A 16,720-nucleotide genomic window follows, 5' to 3' on the forward strand; every position below is an offset into this window, starting at 1 on the left:
TGACCTGTGGAAGGAACCTGAGCCCACTTTGATCATATTTAAATGTTTTTTCTCCAGACTACGAGCAGCTCACAAACTTTCATTTTGTGCATTTTCTTTGCGTGCAGCAGAGAAAACAAAGGAAGGAAGGAAGGAGGGAAGGAATGGAAACAAACAAGGCGATCCCTAACGAAGCTGCCGGGAGGAGAGGCGATAATTCACCGACACCCACACCTTCTCACAAGCAGTCAGCTTCCTGCTCCTTTCAGAACCAGGGTGATGGGTGCGCTCGGCAGATCCCTCCCACGCTGCTTAGCGGCTGGCTTCCGCCCACCGCCCGTGGAGCCGCCCACCACCGGCCGTTGCCACGGCAACACAACATCATCATCAGTGACTTGCACTGGAGGAGGAGGAGGAGGAGGAGGACAAGGGGAGGGGAGGGGTGAGAGCGTTTTGAGAGCACCGAGCAGGGCTGCCACTGTGAACAGCAACCGGCGTGGGTGTTCATGAGCCGAGCTATTCTCCAGAGAAAATCTGTCTGCATGTGTGTGTGAGAGAGAGAGAGAGGGAGGATGGGAGGGATGTGAAAAGGACCTGCGTCAGAGTGAGTCACCAGCCAGTTTCACAATGTGTTGATGTGACGCTGATGCAAATGGCCTGCGCAGAGATCCACCTCAGACAGAGAGGCTTCACAGGAAGCTCCTCACTGTCATCCCCAGCCTCAGTCCGCCACTGCCTCCACGCCGTCACCCTCAGAAGGCTCCTCAGAACCTCACGGCCCAGGGTCTGCAGCCGGCAACAGCAAGTTCTCATAGCACCAGAGAGGCTCCAGCTGCTCCCCCCTGCAGCAGGAAGCAAATATATCATCTGAGAAAGCACTGATATCACCAAGTGATACTGGTTCCTGAGAGGAGGGCCAGTTACAGTCCTAGTGAAGGTCCTGGTGAGCACGCTAACAAGCTAACGGCTAAACAAACCACCAACTGCCCTCTGCTTTTTTTCTTGTTAAAGTCCATTTAAAGCTTTGAAAAATTCTACTTGGCAAACAGGCTAACTGTGAGTTAGCATTCAAGCTTAGAAAGGCTAACTTTAGCACAGAATTAGCATTAGGTTTCAGGCTAGCACCAGTGTTAGCAATTTTTCTGTTAGCTCTAGTAAGGAAGTTTAAAACTCGTGATAGCATGCTAGCTATCAAGTTAGCACCAATTAGCTACACCCTGGCTATTATTGGTGCTAGTATTAGCAACCTTATTTTCTCTATTAGCTCTAGTAAGGAAGTAAAAAACTTGTGATAGCATGATAGCTATCAAGTTAGCACCAATTAGCTACACCCTGGCTATCATTGGTGCTAGTATTAGCAACCTTTACTTTTCTGTTAGCTCTAGTAAGGAAGTTTAAAACTTGTGATAGCATGCTAGCTATCAAGTTAGCATCAATTAGCTACACCCTGGCTATTATTGGTGCTAGTATTAGCAACCTTATTTTCTCTATTAGCTCTAGTAAGGAAGTAAAAAACTTGTGATAGCATGCTAGCTATCAAGTTAGCACCAATTAGCTACACCCTGGCTATCATTGGTGCTAGTATTAGCAACCTTTACTTTTCTGTTAGCTCTAGTAAGGAAGTTTAAAACTTGTGATAGCATGCTAGCTATCAAGTTAGCATCAATTAGCTACACCCTGGCTATTATTGGTGCTAGTATTAGCAACCTTATTTTCTCTATTAGCTCTAGTAAGGAAGTAAAAAACTTGTGATAGCATGCTAGCTATCAAGTTAGCATCAATTAGCTACACCTTGGCTATCCCCATTGAAATGCTTAGCACGGGTTTAAAGGGACATTGATGACAGAACGCACCACACAATAGAGTTCAAAAAAATAAAGTTTAATGTTTATGTGCTGTATAACAAATAAAATATATTAGTGTTTAAAAAAACAGGTGCATAACTAGGTGAAGCCTAATCTATCACTTTACAATAAACAGAACGGTCGTCACGGTAACCGGGGCCAGTGTGGAAACAAAACTTTTTTTTTTATTCACTTTAGTAGTTTGTCGCCATCATGGCTGCTCCAGAACAAACACCACATGGAATCTGGTGAAAACGTCTTTAAATACAAACGGTGCCCTGTGGCGCTGAGAGGCGGGACGACACGGACATGTCCCGCCCCCTGATGACGGACAGCCACACGTGGATGGATCCATACTGAACATAAATATTGCATTGGTCTCATCAGTGAGACTAAACTACCTGGTGTGAGGAAGAGGAGGAGGAGGAGGAGGGGAAGGGTTAAAGCACAGAGACGTATTTACACATAAAAACACAGTGAACACTTCATCATTATGTTTCTACCTCTACACAGCACGAACACACTGGAGATATGCACTGATCACAGGTGGAGGGAACACTGCTAAGAGCTAAGGCTAACAACATTAGCATCATGTGAAGCATGTTTTTAGATACCAGACACTGAAGAGTTGATTTTTTTTGTGTGTTTTGTTTATGCTCTACACACATAAACACGTAAACCACACTGACACCGAAAATCTACAGCAAAGTTACACTGGACAAAACCCTGGTGGAGAGATTAGGCTAGCACTATTTGTTAACTATTTACAGACCGGGCTGCTGCTGCTGCTGCTCCACAGCAGCTCCTCCAACACGTCCTCCATAAATATACACAAGAGCAGAACCAGGAGGGACGGACGCACCCGCCTCGCCTCGCAGGGAGAGAGAAGGACAAAGTAAAGACTGCTGCAGGGGCTGGGTCTTAATCTGACTCCCCCCGCCCCCCCACTGTACCCCGGTGTTTGGACTGACCCAGAGTTAGATCTCTGGGAGAGGGACTCAGAGGATGTGGCGGCCATCTTAAAGTGAGCGGCGGCCTCTCAGTTCAGGGCCGTGGCCTTTAGGGACCTCTAACACAGGGCTGACAGACAGAGCCAGCCTCTAGTGGCCGTTTGGGGGAACTGCAGTGAAAGGAGGTCACAGAGTGTGTATCACTTTAAGATAAGATAAGATAAGATAGTCCTCACCCCTGACCCCGCTCTGACCCCCTGACCCTGACCCCGCTCTGACCCCCTGACGGCCGACTGTCCACAGTGTCAGTCTGGATCTCTGCTGGATTAAGACTCAGCCCCGGCGCAGCACAAACAACACAAACCAGGCAGAGGTAAGGAGTCTAAAAGACACGTAACACAACAACAGACACAAAGACCTGCAGAGCACCGCGGGGCTGCTCCACCTGCTGCTCCACCTGCTGCTCCACCTGCTCTCTAGGTGCTTTGGCAGAAAAGAACTCAAAGAAAAATAAATGCTCTTCATGAGGCAACGTCGGTTGTTAAGGCTCTACTGTGGCTGTGCTTGCTTAGTATGTACTGACGGGTGGCTGCATACTGTCAGGTGTGAGTAGAATGACGTGGGGGAGGGTGGGGGGAGGCGGGAGGCACTATGTGGAGTCTTCTGGCTCTGACTTGATGGTCTTCTTCTCTGCGTTGCTGGACGCCCGCTGCGACGTCCCGTTCTCTGTGGACAGAGACAGAAAGGGTTAAGGTCCGAGGTGCCCGGCCGGACGCCGCCTGAGGCCTGGGAGGAGCCGCTCACCTGTTGCTGGTGTTTTGCTGTCGTCTGTGTGGTGGTTGCTGCTGCTGCTGCTGTTGTTGTTGTTGTGGTTGTGGTGGCGCTTCAGTTCATTGGCTAGCTGCTTGCCCAATGGGAGGTCTCCTTCCTGCATGCTCTGGCTGACCACGCGCAGGTTGATCGGTCGCTCGTCTGGAGGAAACAAAAAAAAACAATTATAATTAAAAAGTTTCTTTTGTTTATTTTATTAACATTTTATCTGACTCATGTTTGGAGCCAGCCTCTAGTGGTCACTAAAGGAACTGCCGTTCATAACTAACAAAGAAATTAAACTGTCATAAAAAGAGTCACAAACTGAGGCCCCGGTCACGCTGGGGAAACCAATCCGGCTAGAGCGGGATTCGGGCCAGATCCAGATATATCCGGATTGATTTCAGTCCACCTCTCGGAGGTGGATCTAGCTGGATCGGCTTACATCTGGCTCAAGTCTAAACGCAAATGCAGCTAGCGAATCCGCTAGCGACGTGATGCTACTGGTTTACTGGGACAGTGTCCAGGTCTCGTACAAAAGCCACATGTAAACAACCGTGGAACTACGACAGCTTTGCCCCGAGGTTATTTTCCACAGGGCTACAAAGGAATAAACTGCTTTTTGAACCGAATAATATATTACGAGGCGCCACCTAGTGGTTTGGAGGACAACAAACAAGCCGGGTTAAGCTGGATTGAGTGCGGACTCATGTGTGTGTGATAGCCAGATCTGAAAATAGGTCTGAACGTATCCAGCTTAAATCTTGATTCAATCCTACTCTAGCTGGATAGACTCTCTCCAGTGTGAACGGGGCCTCAGAGCGGAGCTGCTGTCTGTGGGGTACAGATGTAAACATCAGTCCAGATGTAGATCAGCCGCCGGCTTTGTTTCCATGTTCAGAACTCCCGCTGAGGATAAAAGGAGCGCTGAGCTGCTGGTCCCTGCTGCTTGCTTTGTCTTCCTCAGACAGGCTGCCGTGTGTTTTCTCTGTCTCACCGTCTTTACAGTTTAATTACAGATGAACATGGAACAGGTGGATTATGTTCATGGTTCAGATTAAACGACCTCATGCAGGTGGATTTTTTTAACTGTTTGTATTTAAAAGAATCTGAGGAGCAGAAGGAGAAAAGGAGAAAAGACAGAGAGGAAGGAGAGAGGGGGAGGAGAGAGAGAGAGAGAGAGAGAGAGAGAGAGAGACGCCCCCCTCCAGGCAACTGGCTGGAGGTAAACAGGCGTGGGCGTGATAATTACAGGTGCATTGTGGGATTTGTGGGAACAGTGATATAATGAGCTGTCGGGAGTGGGTGAGGAGGAGAAGAGGCCCAGAGGAGAAGTCTGATCCTGAATAATGATGCGTCCTGTTTCTGTGTCTGAGGAGAGAAAATGGAGGCCGCCACCGCTGCGGCAGGCGCTGAGCTTCAGCACCTATAGGTGTTGTTTCAGAGGCGCACGGCGGCCACGTGCACGTGGCATTTATGACACTGAAGTATCTTTGAATCAGCCTGACAAGCTCCCAAAGCCATCCAGTCACATTAGACTCAACCACAGAAACACATGCGTTCTGCCAGCTGGACACAGGGGGCAGCAGCGAGTCCTACCTTGGCTGTCTCTGCTGGCGTCAGCGGCGGCTCCGGCGACGGCTCCGTTCTGGGCGTCGCTGAGGTACTTTAAGGCGGCAGGAGGGATCCTCCAGTCCAGAGCCTGGAGGCGCTCCTGCACGGCGGCGTCCTGCAGGATCTCCATCTGCCTCGCCAGCAGACGCTCCAGCTGCATCTGAACACACACAAATGATCTGTTAGCACGTCTGCCGGCATTTAACCCCACATGACCTTGACGACGCCTGACTTCCTGCCCCTGTATCTGACTCCCTGTCCCACAGCAGAGACGTGTCCAAAACCAGCAAACACCCCCCCAGACCCAGCCGTCAGCGAGCGTGAGCGCGGAGCCGGCTGACAGGCGTGGACATAAAGCAGCAGTGATGAGCTCTCTGTCAGCCGGCTCGTCTCTGTCAGGCCGGGCTTTGCGTCCCCGTGGCGGTGCTGAAGCCCCGCGGCATGACGCAGCCATGAAATCGCTTCTTCTTCTCAGAGAGATTTCTGAAACATCACATCGATGTGACAAGTGTAACTGCAGCTGACTGATTACCCTGAACGTACACACATGTATACATGCGGCCACGACGAGTTCTCACAGAGCTCCTCTCCTCCTACACTCTGGCTCTAATGAGGAACGAGCCCGATAAAGAGGTTAGAGCTGCTGAGGATCCTGTTCTCTGAGGCTCAGCAGAGCTGAGCTCATGTCCTCACTGTGTCGCCATGTTCTGGTCTTACCTGCAGGTTCCGGCCGACCGTCTCCTCTCCCTTGGACTTGGCGCAGGCCAGCTGCTCCCTCAGCATCTCCTGCCTCATGTGGATGGCCTGCAGCGCCTCCTGGATGTCGAAGAAGTTCTCCTGAAGGTGTGAGAGGAAAACACTTCAGATACATATCAAAACCTTTCAGCTGAAGCAGGAGTTCCCCTCTTCAGCCACATGTCCTCCATCACCGAGTGTCTGCACGCTGAGAGCAGCTGCTGCCCGTCCACGTGGAGCTCACCTCTGTCTTGATCCTCTTCGGGGACGGCTCGTCTCTGTCCCCGCAGCGAGACCTGCAGAGGAAGACCACAGGTTAGCTTCAGCACGCTCTCAGCTGGAAGCCGGAGCGGTGCAGGGAGCTCTTACTTGCTGGTGCGGTAGGTGTACTTGTAGGTGACCTCTCTGGAAATCTGCCGGGCGAGTCCGAACAGCTCGTCCCGGCGCGTCAGCAGAGCCATGTCCCTCATGCAGAGCTGAGCTGCCGCCTCGTTCACCGTCAGCTGCACAGAAACACGTCGTGGTTACACACAACACAAACCTCTCAGCACACACATGACCTTTGCGTTCATCCACCTCGTGGAGCGTCAGGTGTTTGCCGTCCCTCCTCTTGGAGTCGAAGCGCCCGTAGATGGCGCTGTACTTTCGGATCTCCTCCTCCCTCCGCGGGTCGTCGTCGCTCATTTCGAAGATGTGTCCGATCATCTTCGCCAGTTTCTTGTTGGTCTTCAGCTGCTCTTTGACCTCGGCCAGGTCCGTCTTAGGAAGCCCGGGTGCCATCCTGTCCACACACTCCAGGACCGACTGCACGGCGGCGGCGTCCAAAGCCTCCAGCGCGTCTCTGGGCGAGGACGGCGAGCCGAGGTCTGACGGCGACAGGCTGTGCTCGCTGTCGTTGCTGTGGCCCGACCAGAAGCGAGCCTCGCTGCTGCCCTGCAGGGGCGACCCCGCGGACACCTTGTCCCTCGCCACGTCCAGCTTCCCCGGGTCGGAGCAGGCTGCGGCGGCGACGCCTTTGGGCATCTTGACGCTGGCGGTGATGCTGCGGTCCTGAGCGCTGAGCAGCGTGGGCGAGCCCTCGGGCAGCTTGTAGACGGGGATGCTGCAGACGGGCAGCGAGGTCAGCGGCTGGTTGAAGATGGCCGGGTTGGTGACCCAGTCGCGCAGCGCCTTCTGCAGGCGGCGCACATGCAGCGGCTTGCTGGCCATGCCCACCAGGGCCATGATCTCCAGGAACTCCTCCTCGCCGGCCTCGCAGAGCTGCTGCACGTCATCGCCGCCCTGCTGGATGAAGGCCTCGTAGTAGTAGAGCAGGTTGGCCCGCTGCAGGATCCTGTAGAGCTGCAGCTCACCCAGGGTCCTCGGCAACACCGCCGCCATACCTGAGGGGGGAAGCACAGACGGGTCAGACAGGTATATTCTCCTGCTTTTATGCTAAGCTAACCTGCCGCTGATGACTGAATCCGGCTCTGTTCTACACCTTTAAAGGTGAAAACACTGGTCCAGAACGACTGGTCCAGTCCTTCAAACGTACAAATGTCAGATCAGTCATAGAAATCCTCCTGCTGAGAGAGAGCGAGCTGCCCTTTATGGAAAAGTCAGGAGGAGAGAAAACCCGACTGACATCATCACATCTCCATTCCTCGGCAGATTAAAGAGGCCTTTTCATGTCCCACTGATCTGAGCGACACCTGGAGGCTCCGCTCTCTGCCGGCTCGGCTAATTAGCAGCAGTGTTCCTGACCTCGGGCAGAAATTAATCTTGTTTGCTTGAATTAAAGTAGCAAAAGAACTCCATGTATTATATGTGGACTGCAGGTTTAATGGCTGACAGGTGCAGGTTTGGGTCCATCGGGACTGCCTGCCTGCCTCTGATCTCCCGTCAGACCCGCTGACAGTAACAGGCTTGTTTTTGCCTCTTCCTATGTGTGCATGTGAGGCCCTGCGGAGGCCCGAGCTCACAGAGGAGTGGCAGTCAGCAGGCCCGGCTCTCTGGGAGGACCACATGCCTCTCTCCACCCCTGCAGGATGTGTAGGTGGTGGGCTCGCCTCGCCCAGAATAGGCCCAGAGAGCCTCAGCCAAGGGAGCCAGGCAGGCGGCGGCTACTCAGGCTGCCTGAGCCGGGAAGACGACAGAACAGCAGCAGCAGAGGCTCGCCTGCCTCTAAGAGGCTGTTTCTCTCCAGCTCTGTCCACTGAAAGCTGTGAAGCAGAGACCTCCATGACGCTCAGGCTGGGGCAGAGGGAGGACTGTGCTGATTAAAGGTAATTACAGCCTGAAGCAACACAGACATGGAGCAACACAGAGCCACAACTCCCGTTCATACCAGCTGATAATCCCAATAAAAACAGCCTAAAAGTCAGTGATAGACATGAAAATATTCAGGTTCTCGACACAGACCTGCAGCTCTGTGTGTGGCTTTCAACAAAAAACAAAACAAAAGTCCAACAATTCTGGGAATGCCTACAACACACGGACCTGTGGAGAGAGTGTGATCATGACTCTGAAGCTAAAGAAGCAGCTTAGAGTGTAAATTCACAGGAACAGCAAAAAGAGACGAGGCGGCGGCGTGAGAAGTTTTATCACATCATTAAATACAGCAGCAGCTCGCAGGAGCAGGGAGCATCCACTGACCCACTGACGCTCATCAATACACAATCAATGGAGGAGCAGGACTCAGACGATCAGCTGATCGTAAGAAAAATGCAAATATAGAATGATCACTGAGGTGTCACCGACTCTGATGATGAACTGATGATCAACATGATCTCACCGCACAAAGACTCCCAGACTGACAGCTGACACACACTCTGTGGCACTGCAGACGTGTGTGTGTGTGTGTGTTCTAATGAAGTCCTGCCAGTTTGGCTTTTCACCTGGAGAAGTGGGCGTGCGCTGGCACAATGGCATCAGGGGCACACACACACACAGAAACACACGAGTTGTGCGCACAGACACAGACACACACACATAAAGGCTGCTGTGTGTTTTTTCCAGGTATCATATGGTTTCACTGAGCTTCAGGTTGAGGAAGTGATGGAGCAGCAGCAGGAGTGTGTGAGTCAGTGTGTGTGTGTGATTGTGAGTGTGATGAGTCCTTGAATACATTTAACCTCATATTGAGTACCACCCCTGAGTGGCTGTTATTAACTCTGTAGCAGCTAAGAATAGCAGCAGCGGCTCGGACAGACTCTGCTGCTCTCTGTGACCTCCACAGGAACGAGATGATGAATCCTGCAACAATCCTGCATTTCTGAACTTGTCTCGGGTTAAAGGACTTTTAGCGCCAGCATGCTGACTTCACATCACCTCCACAGATACTCCCTCCATCCTGAGCCGCTACTTTCTGCACAAACACGCTCAAACTGAGGACACAAGCAGCGGTCCAAGCGCTCCTACCTGGAGAGTGTTTGGCCCCCTTTGGTCCGCCCTGGTCCGGTTCCTCTTCCTCTCCTCCTCCTCCTCCTCTTCTTCTTCTTCTTCTTCGCTGATTATCAGCTCAGAGCTCTGGACTTAGTTTGTGCAAACACAAAGCAGAGAGCTCGCAGCCGGAGCGGTGCGCGTAAAGATGAAAAATGGAATTTGAAAAATAATTTCCCGGACACAAAAAGAAGGCGAAGAATGTCTGCCTGTCGTTGCTTGTAGCGGCACTCCTCCTCTCTCCTCCTCTCTCCTCTGCTCTGCTCTCTGGAAACTTTTTCCTCCGCCTGCCGCTCAGAGAAAAGAGAGAAAAGGCGCAGAATGTGAAGAGCCGCTGACCTTCCTGCGTCTTTGGTGCGTCTCCTTCCTCCAAGTGTGTGTTGCGTGTGTGTGCGGGTATGATGATGTGTGAGTGTGTGTGAGTGAGTGTGTGAGTCCTCAGCGTCTCTCTCCACTCCCCTGCACTGTTCGACACCTTCAGCTCGCGCAGAGCTGCGCGCAAACACTTCCGGCTGCCCTGACAAAATAAAAGCATCAAAATAAAGGCTGGATTATGTAGATACTTTTATGACAGGATTTAAATTAAAGTTTTCATTTTAATCATAGATTTTATGTATAAAATGACATGTTTACAAGTATTATTCTAGCTGTGTGTGTGGGTTTATGCTAACCAGACATAGCAAATGAACAATTCTACCTTGAATATTAATTATTATAATATAAATAAGAGACGTAAAGAGCAATAGTACAACTTATTCTACAAAAAATGTAATTTACTGTCACACATGATGCTTCTAGAAACCGGAAATGATCATGTTTACAGTTAATCAGCTGATAAGTGACTTTATTTCCATTTAAAGTGTAGAAATGTTGAAGCACACACTTGTTTTTACGTCTTTTGTGTATGTGGTGGTGTTTCTGTGTCATACTGTAATTTTCCCGGTGCTTTTATTTTGTCAGCACTTCCGGTCTGCGCATGCCCTAACCGCGTCCAGCTTCACGCGGGCAGCAGAAGAAAGTGGGATATTCCGCGCGGTTGCCACAGAGCGCCTCTCTCTCTCTCTCTCTCTCTCTCTCTCTCTCGCCCACGCTGCTCCCTGCGTGACGCAAATCCGCGCGTGGGCGGACACACGGGGCGTGGGAGGCTTTCTGCACGGAATACCAAACACAGGCAGGTTCAACACCCACAGAGAGACACAGCAGTTTGCAGACTTCACGCTCTGGCTCCAAATGACTGAGTGGAAGTTATTATTCTGTAATCTGAGGGCAAATTTTATTCTGTAATCTGAGGGTAAATATTATATTTATAATAATCTCAAACACCACCAGGACTCTTTCTGCACACATCACATATATATAGAATATTTTAAAACCACAGTGTGTGTGATTTATTCGTATTCCTGCTTTTTAACTCTTTCCTGCCGGGTGTGCTGTATTATTATGCATGTTTATATGTTTATACAGTGTGTAAACAGCATACATGATATTTTTTAGGGTTTCATTGTTGCCGGTGTGACGTATTGTTACTGTTGCTCTGTGTTGTGCGACTGATTGTTGTGAAATCTGAATGAAACATTTGCATACGGGCGTGTTGTAGTTTCACTGACGCACTTTTCGCACGTGAACAGTGTGTGTGTGTGTGTAGATATCAGTCAGCGACAGCAGCACACACACCAACTATTACCAGAACCAGAGGGGTGGGGGTGGGGGGTGAGTACACAAACAGCAGGCTGCTTCACCTCTTGGATTATTAGCCTGTGATGAGCAGGTCAAAGGTCACGGTGTCTTACATGGACAGGTATTAGAGCAGGAGCCTCCTCCAGCTGCTGCTGGGCTTCGCCTTCCACATGTGAAGGCGAAGCCCAGCAGCAGCAGCAGAGCGCACGGCCGCCGTCAGCCTGCAGAGCGGCGCCCCTGGCGCTCGCCAGCAGCTCCAATCGGGCTTTGATTCCCCATCAATACGCTATTTTGGGGAATTAGGCCAGCCGCCACCAGTGAAACACCCCGGGGGGACAAAAACCAGAACGGCTTCTGTCAAACCCCCCCACCACCCCGCCTCCAAAACAACTCCTCCACCTCCACCACACCCCGAGGAGCAGGGAATTAACTCTGCAGCTCCTTTTATGTGTCTGCTAAAGCCCACAAGAAGAGAAAACTAGTATTTGAAGAGTGTGATTAATTTCAGGAGGAAAGTAAAACAAATATCAAACTGCAGATTATGCTGGAATATATAATCCCACAGGAGAATTATGCTGACAGACAATAAAATGATTACTTCTGGAGGCAGCCTCGTGTGGCCAGTGGAGGAACTGCACCTACAAACAGGACTGAAAAACAGAAGCAGTCTTCAGGTGAAACAAAGCCCAGAGGGCACGCTTCCCAAAACAACTTTTTATTTAACCACTTCATGGCTGTAAAGGAGAAGCGGGAGCGGCAGGGTGGGAGGAGGTAAGCTGGGGGCAGCCTGGGTGCTCCTCCCAGAGTGGGTGGACATCCCATTTCCTGCTGCCGCTGCTTTAATTTGTTTAGCTCTTGTTGTTGTTAGATATCCAGCACACACACACACACACACACACAGTGTGTGTGTGTGAGTGTGTGTGGGTGAGGAGGGGGAGGAGGATAAGTGGGTGAGGTCGAGGATACTCCATCTCAGAGTTTGATTTGATCCCCGTCTGCTCAGAGGCTGATCCATGGGAACGCCGCTAGAAGGTCATATCTGCATAATCTCACACACACACACACACACACACACACACACACTGAGCAGCCAGACGTGGATTTAGAGGCTGAAGGTGGGCGGACTGGAATCCTACCTGCCTACCTGCTCCGTGTGTGGAAAACACATCATGAGCACCTTTTTTTAAAAGAAAAAGACGCCGCAGCGCCAGCTTCCCCTCGTCCTGCACGCCGCTCATCAACAGATGGACCAAGCTCCGTAAAAAACTATGTAAAAAAAATGAACATTAAAAGAACTGGACTCATGTGTGTGTGCCTCCTCGGAGCCCCTCAGCTCGTCTGATCAGGTTTTTGAAACGTTTCCATAAACACTCATCCTCCAATTTAGTCCTAAAAACACCAAAAACCCCCGAGAGCAGGAGCGACAAGGTTTCCACATGACAGCAGCGATCTGCTTTCATGTCGTCCTGTCAATCATTCCACAGAGTGGGCGTCACTTTTTTATTTTCTGTGTGCCCCCCCCCCCATCTCATTTGGCAAGGAGCCGCTTCATATTTCACTTTTCACCAGACGCCTGCTGGTTTAATTCCTGCGCCGTCTCTCCGTCTCTCCTCTTCTTCTCCTTCTCTAATTCAACTTTTTTCCCCTCCTCCTCCTCCTCCTCCTCCTCCTCTTCTTCCTCTTCTTCCTCTTCTTCTTCTCCCCCCCTGGAGTAGAAACACATTTCAATGACACGCCCACGCCTGGGCCTGTCAGCCCCTCGCCCTGTCAGAGCGCCCACGCTGCTGCTCTGCTCCCCTTCTCCCTCCTCCCCTCCCCACCAACCCACATCCTCAACACTTTGCGCTCTAAAAAGCAGCTCTTTTCATCCAAGTTCCTCTTTTGGAGGAAAGAAGAAGAAGAAGAAAAAAAAAAAAAAGGAGGAACAACAGAGCGGCATGATTCAGTCTCCAGGCGGTGGTGGTGCTTGTCATGGAGTGTCCCTTTTCATTTAGAGGGAATATGGGTTACAGCATGACTGTGATGCCAGAAATGAACAGTGCCTCCCTCGTCTGGAGTTCGCTGCCTCCTATTGTCGTCTCCGCCCGGCGCTGTGTGGCTGTTTTTGGACGCAGACACATGTTAGACGGGCGTGACTTCACTGAAATCATAAAATCTGGCCAGCTGAGCAGGTTCTCCTTCTGTAAAAGCTCAACATATCCTTTGAGTTTATGAGTGTGTGTGTGTGTGTGTGTGTGTGTGTGCACAGGCTCCCTGGTTAGCAGAGTCTTACTTTGTGTCTGTTGAGAAGGTGTGGGATGGTATGAGCGGCTTATGTCTGACTGAACACGTGTGTGCCTGCGTGGGCGGGGAGTGTGTATAGGGGCGATGTGTGTGTGTGTGTGTCTTTGCACACATTACAGTGGTGTGGGCGTTTTGGGCAAGGATGTGTGTGGGTGTAGTGTGCGTGGGCGGAGGTTATGTGACATACAGATAGAGACTGCAGTGTGTTTATGTGTGCGTGAAACTTTCCTGCAGAAGCAGCTATAGGGACCCTGCTGTCTGCACTGCACTCTACTAACATCACACACACACACACACACACACACACACACACTCTGAAAATGTGTCACGCCACAGTGCTGCAAGGGACACACTAAGACCTCAGCACTGAGTCTTTCTTCTTCACAGTAACTGTCAAACATGGCGGACTGTGGAGACAAACTGAATTTTAAGAAACAAAAACAAGCTGCCGCCGTCGGCGCCATCGATGTGTCAGGTTCTAAGAATGATCCGAGATCAGAACACGGGCCTAAAACATCCAATCTGCTGCTTCATCAATACTCATAGGGTCACTAATAAACCTCCACATCTGAGTTTGATCCGTTTCACAAATGAAAAAGGTCGCCTCAGGTACAAATCTGCATCATTGACTGTTTGCCGTCATTAAGTCTGTGGAGTTTTTTTGTGGGTTTGCCCATTTTGGCCACGTAGAGGCCCCAGCGACCCTCGCCGCCCACGGCGCCTTCACCCCGAGAGTGCTGCTGACGTCTGACATGTCTGCTATCTGCAGGCGGAGGCTGACTCTCCCTCTGCAGTCAGAGAGAAACCACGGCCTTCATGCGGTGTGAGAGAAAACACCTCAGCTCATCTGGAGGTGTGATTAATCTGTTAGTGTATTTAATGGCGGGCTTCTGAAGAAAGGTCACGACTCCTATCAGATCGCCTTCCAACGTCGCACACTGATGTGCTGAGATGTGATAAAAGAGGGGGGGAGAAACATGATGAAACAATGTGAGCTACAGGGTGTGAGTGGAGTTGAGGCTTTGAAGAGAAGCCACACATTCTGCATGATTATTGCTGTTAAGTTTTTGATCTGGAGCCAGCAGGCACGAAAAACAACAGCAGCTTGGGATTAGTTTCCCCCCCACTCGCACGCCTACCTTGCCAGCATAAGTCCCTGACTCAATTAGAAAAAAAAAAACCTCTGCAACTTAGGGCTCCTCACGCACAAGTACCCACACCGCCGTGCCCACGTCCCTGCAGCGCATCGCAACCGGCACGCCGAGCGCACGGGGATTTGTCTTGGTGGCATTAACGCAGAGATGTGCCGACAACTAAAGCACACAATGATCAGACGGCGACAACAAGACAGCGGAGCCCAACGCACAGAGGACGCACGCGGCTGATTAAATATCAGATATGATCCAGAGCTGCTTCTCTGCTGCACCTCCAGGAGATGCGACGCAGAGAGTGGAGCTGTGTATCTGAACTAATCTGCCTGGAGAGGCCGTCAGCGGTCACACTAACATCTGGCTTCACCTCCAGTGTGAAAGGGGGAAATCTGCATTCACTGGCAGGTTGGATGACTCTGTGCAAACAAAGGCTGTGATTCATGAGAGTTTCCAGCCCGGCTTCCTGCTCAGCCCTCGGTCATCCACCCAGAGCATGTGACCTCTGACACTCACATCACAGAAGGGGGGGGGGTCCTATCTTTCCACAGATATTGATACACACAGGAAGTGAGCGTCCTGACCCTGGGTACAATCACCGGTGAATATTAACGCGCTGTGATGTGAGATTTTGTGTTTCTCTCTCCTCTTCCTCCTCTCGTCCAATCACAGTGTCTCTCGCTCTGTCCCTGTCATCCCATTGGTTCCTCCCTCAGGAGGAGCAGGAGGAGGAGGAGGAGGGAAGAAAGCTCTCCTCTCCTCTGCTTCACTGACTTGAAAGTTCACTGGAGAGTCAGCTGAAAGCTTTCAGATGTAAAGTGCAGCTCTCCTGCCGTGCCGGCCCTGCAGGCTGCGGGGGCTTGGAGGAGGGTCCAGGCGGGGCCGGACCAGGCCGGCCTGCTGGGCTGCTGGGCTACCGGCCGCCCACGGAGAGGCCTGGCTGGGTGGGCGTCATCTATGGAGCGATTGATCCCGGCCAGGACACAAAGCCTCCCTGTTGTCCTGCTGGAGCTGCGGCGGCGCGCCGAGATACGAAGCCCGCTGAACGCAGATAAGTCGGAATACTCCTCAGTGTATGGAGGTCAAAGGTCACAGCAGATGGAGCACATCAACACTTTCCATCATTAGTGTGTGTGTGTGTGTGGAAACAGAGAGCGGTATGTGGCTCTGCTAACATGCGTTTGAAGTCCATGGTGGAGGAGGTGGAGGAGGCTGTGGGTTTGGGGTGGAGGTGTGGAGGGGTGTTTGTGGAGGGGAGGAAAGGTCGCAGCTACATCTTTTACGCGTGAATGAAGAAGAATGTGGACGTGTGGGCTTGAAGGGTTTGGAGGCAGTTTAGGAAACTTCATAAAATCTCAGCGTGGACGGATGAAGGCGGAGGCGGTTAAACTCACATTTAAGGGTGAATGAAGAGTTAATTTGACCTTACCTGATGGTGCTGTGCAGGTGTGGTTCCTGCTCTCTGTGGCGGATGTGGAGGCGCCTGTGGAACGGGAGCTGTTGTTGTAATCAGTCCATCATTAGCTGCACGGCAGCTCTCGTCTACAAACCCTGATCAATACTATTTAAAGGTGCTAGCAGCCGGCGGCTCGGCGTCTTTGTGTCCGCTGGAGGAAAATGTTAATTTGCTCCCATGATAATGATGCATGTCATTTCCAAATGTGATTACACAGACAGAATGGTGTGCGGCACGCTGCTAATGTGCTTAAGATGCTTTAAAACGCATCACCGTGCCGGCACACTGGGACACACAAAGGGCCCAGAGGAAGCCCCTCCAGGATTTCACATTAAGAGCACAGGGGGACCTGGGCCGCTTCCCTGAGGAACACCGGGATTACACATCTAAAAAACACACTCACCTCCTGTCTGATCCGGCCGTCAGCTGAAGCCTCCCTGCAAGGAGGGAACGATCAGGTGATCAGGTAATCAATGAGTGAGGGGAAGAAGCTGAGCAGGTGACGGCGTCCTCGCTGCTTCATGGTGGAGCTGAACACACACAGGGAGCCGCCATGACAGCTGTCTGCTCGCATCAGGCTTACTGTGCTGCACACACACACACACAGACACACACACAGTTACTGTAACTGACACACATGTGTGTAAATACATCAATAAGGCTGGAATCAGCAGTCTGAGCTGTACCACAGGTGCAGAGCAGGCCTGCAGCGTGTGAGAGTCAGTCTGCAGCAGCCCGCCTCGCTCGTGGTCTTCTGTCTGACTCAGACCTGACTCAGGTGGTCCTGACCGCAGGGCTCGTCTT

At 51.4% G+C, this 16,720-nt stretch overlaps 1 protein-coding gene across 1 annotated transcript; it reads right to left on the bottom strand.

Moving 5' to 3' along the window:
* Positions 1–1,844: 1,844 nt before the first annotated feature.
* Positions 1,845–9,909, bottom strand: nab1a (NGFI-A binding protein 1a (EGR1 binding protein 1)). The gene is made up of 8 exons (XM_028400713.1): positions 9,332–9,909; positions 6,509–7,314; positions 6,302–6,435; positions 6,177–6,228; positions 5,915–6,034; positions 5,183–5,357; positions 3,578–3,745; positions 1,845–3,499 (listed from the first exon to the last, which is right to left on the bottom strand). Exons 2-8 carry the CDS (start codon positions 7,310–7,312, stop codon positions 3,423–3,425), a joined length of 1,530 nt encoding a protein of 509 aa, XP_028256514.1. The 5' UTR covers positions 7,313–7,314; positions 9,332–9,909; the 3' UTR covers positions 1,845–3,422.
* Between the last annotated feature and the right edge of the window lie 6,811 nt (positions 9,910–16,720).

This window comes from Parambassis ranga, chromosome 2 (assembly GCF_900634625.1).
Source record: "Parambassis ranga chromosome 2, fParRan2.1, whole genome shotgun sequence".
In the NCBI taxonomy this organism is placed as follows: Eukaryota; Metazoa; Chordata; class Actinopteri; family Ambassidae; genus Parambassis; species Parambassis ranga.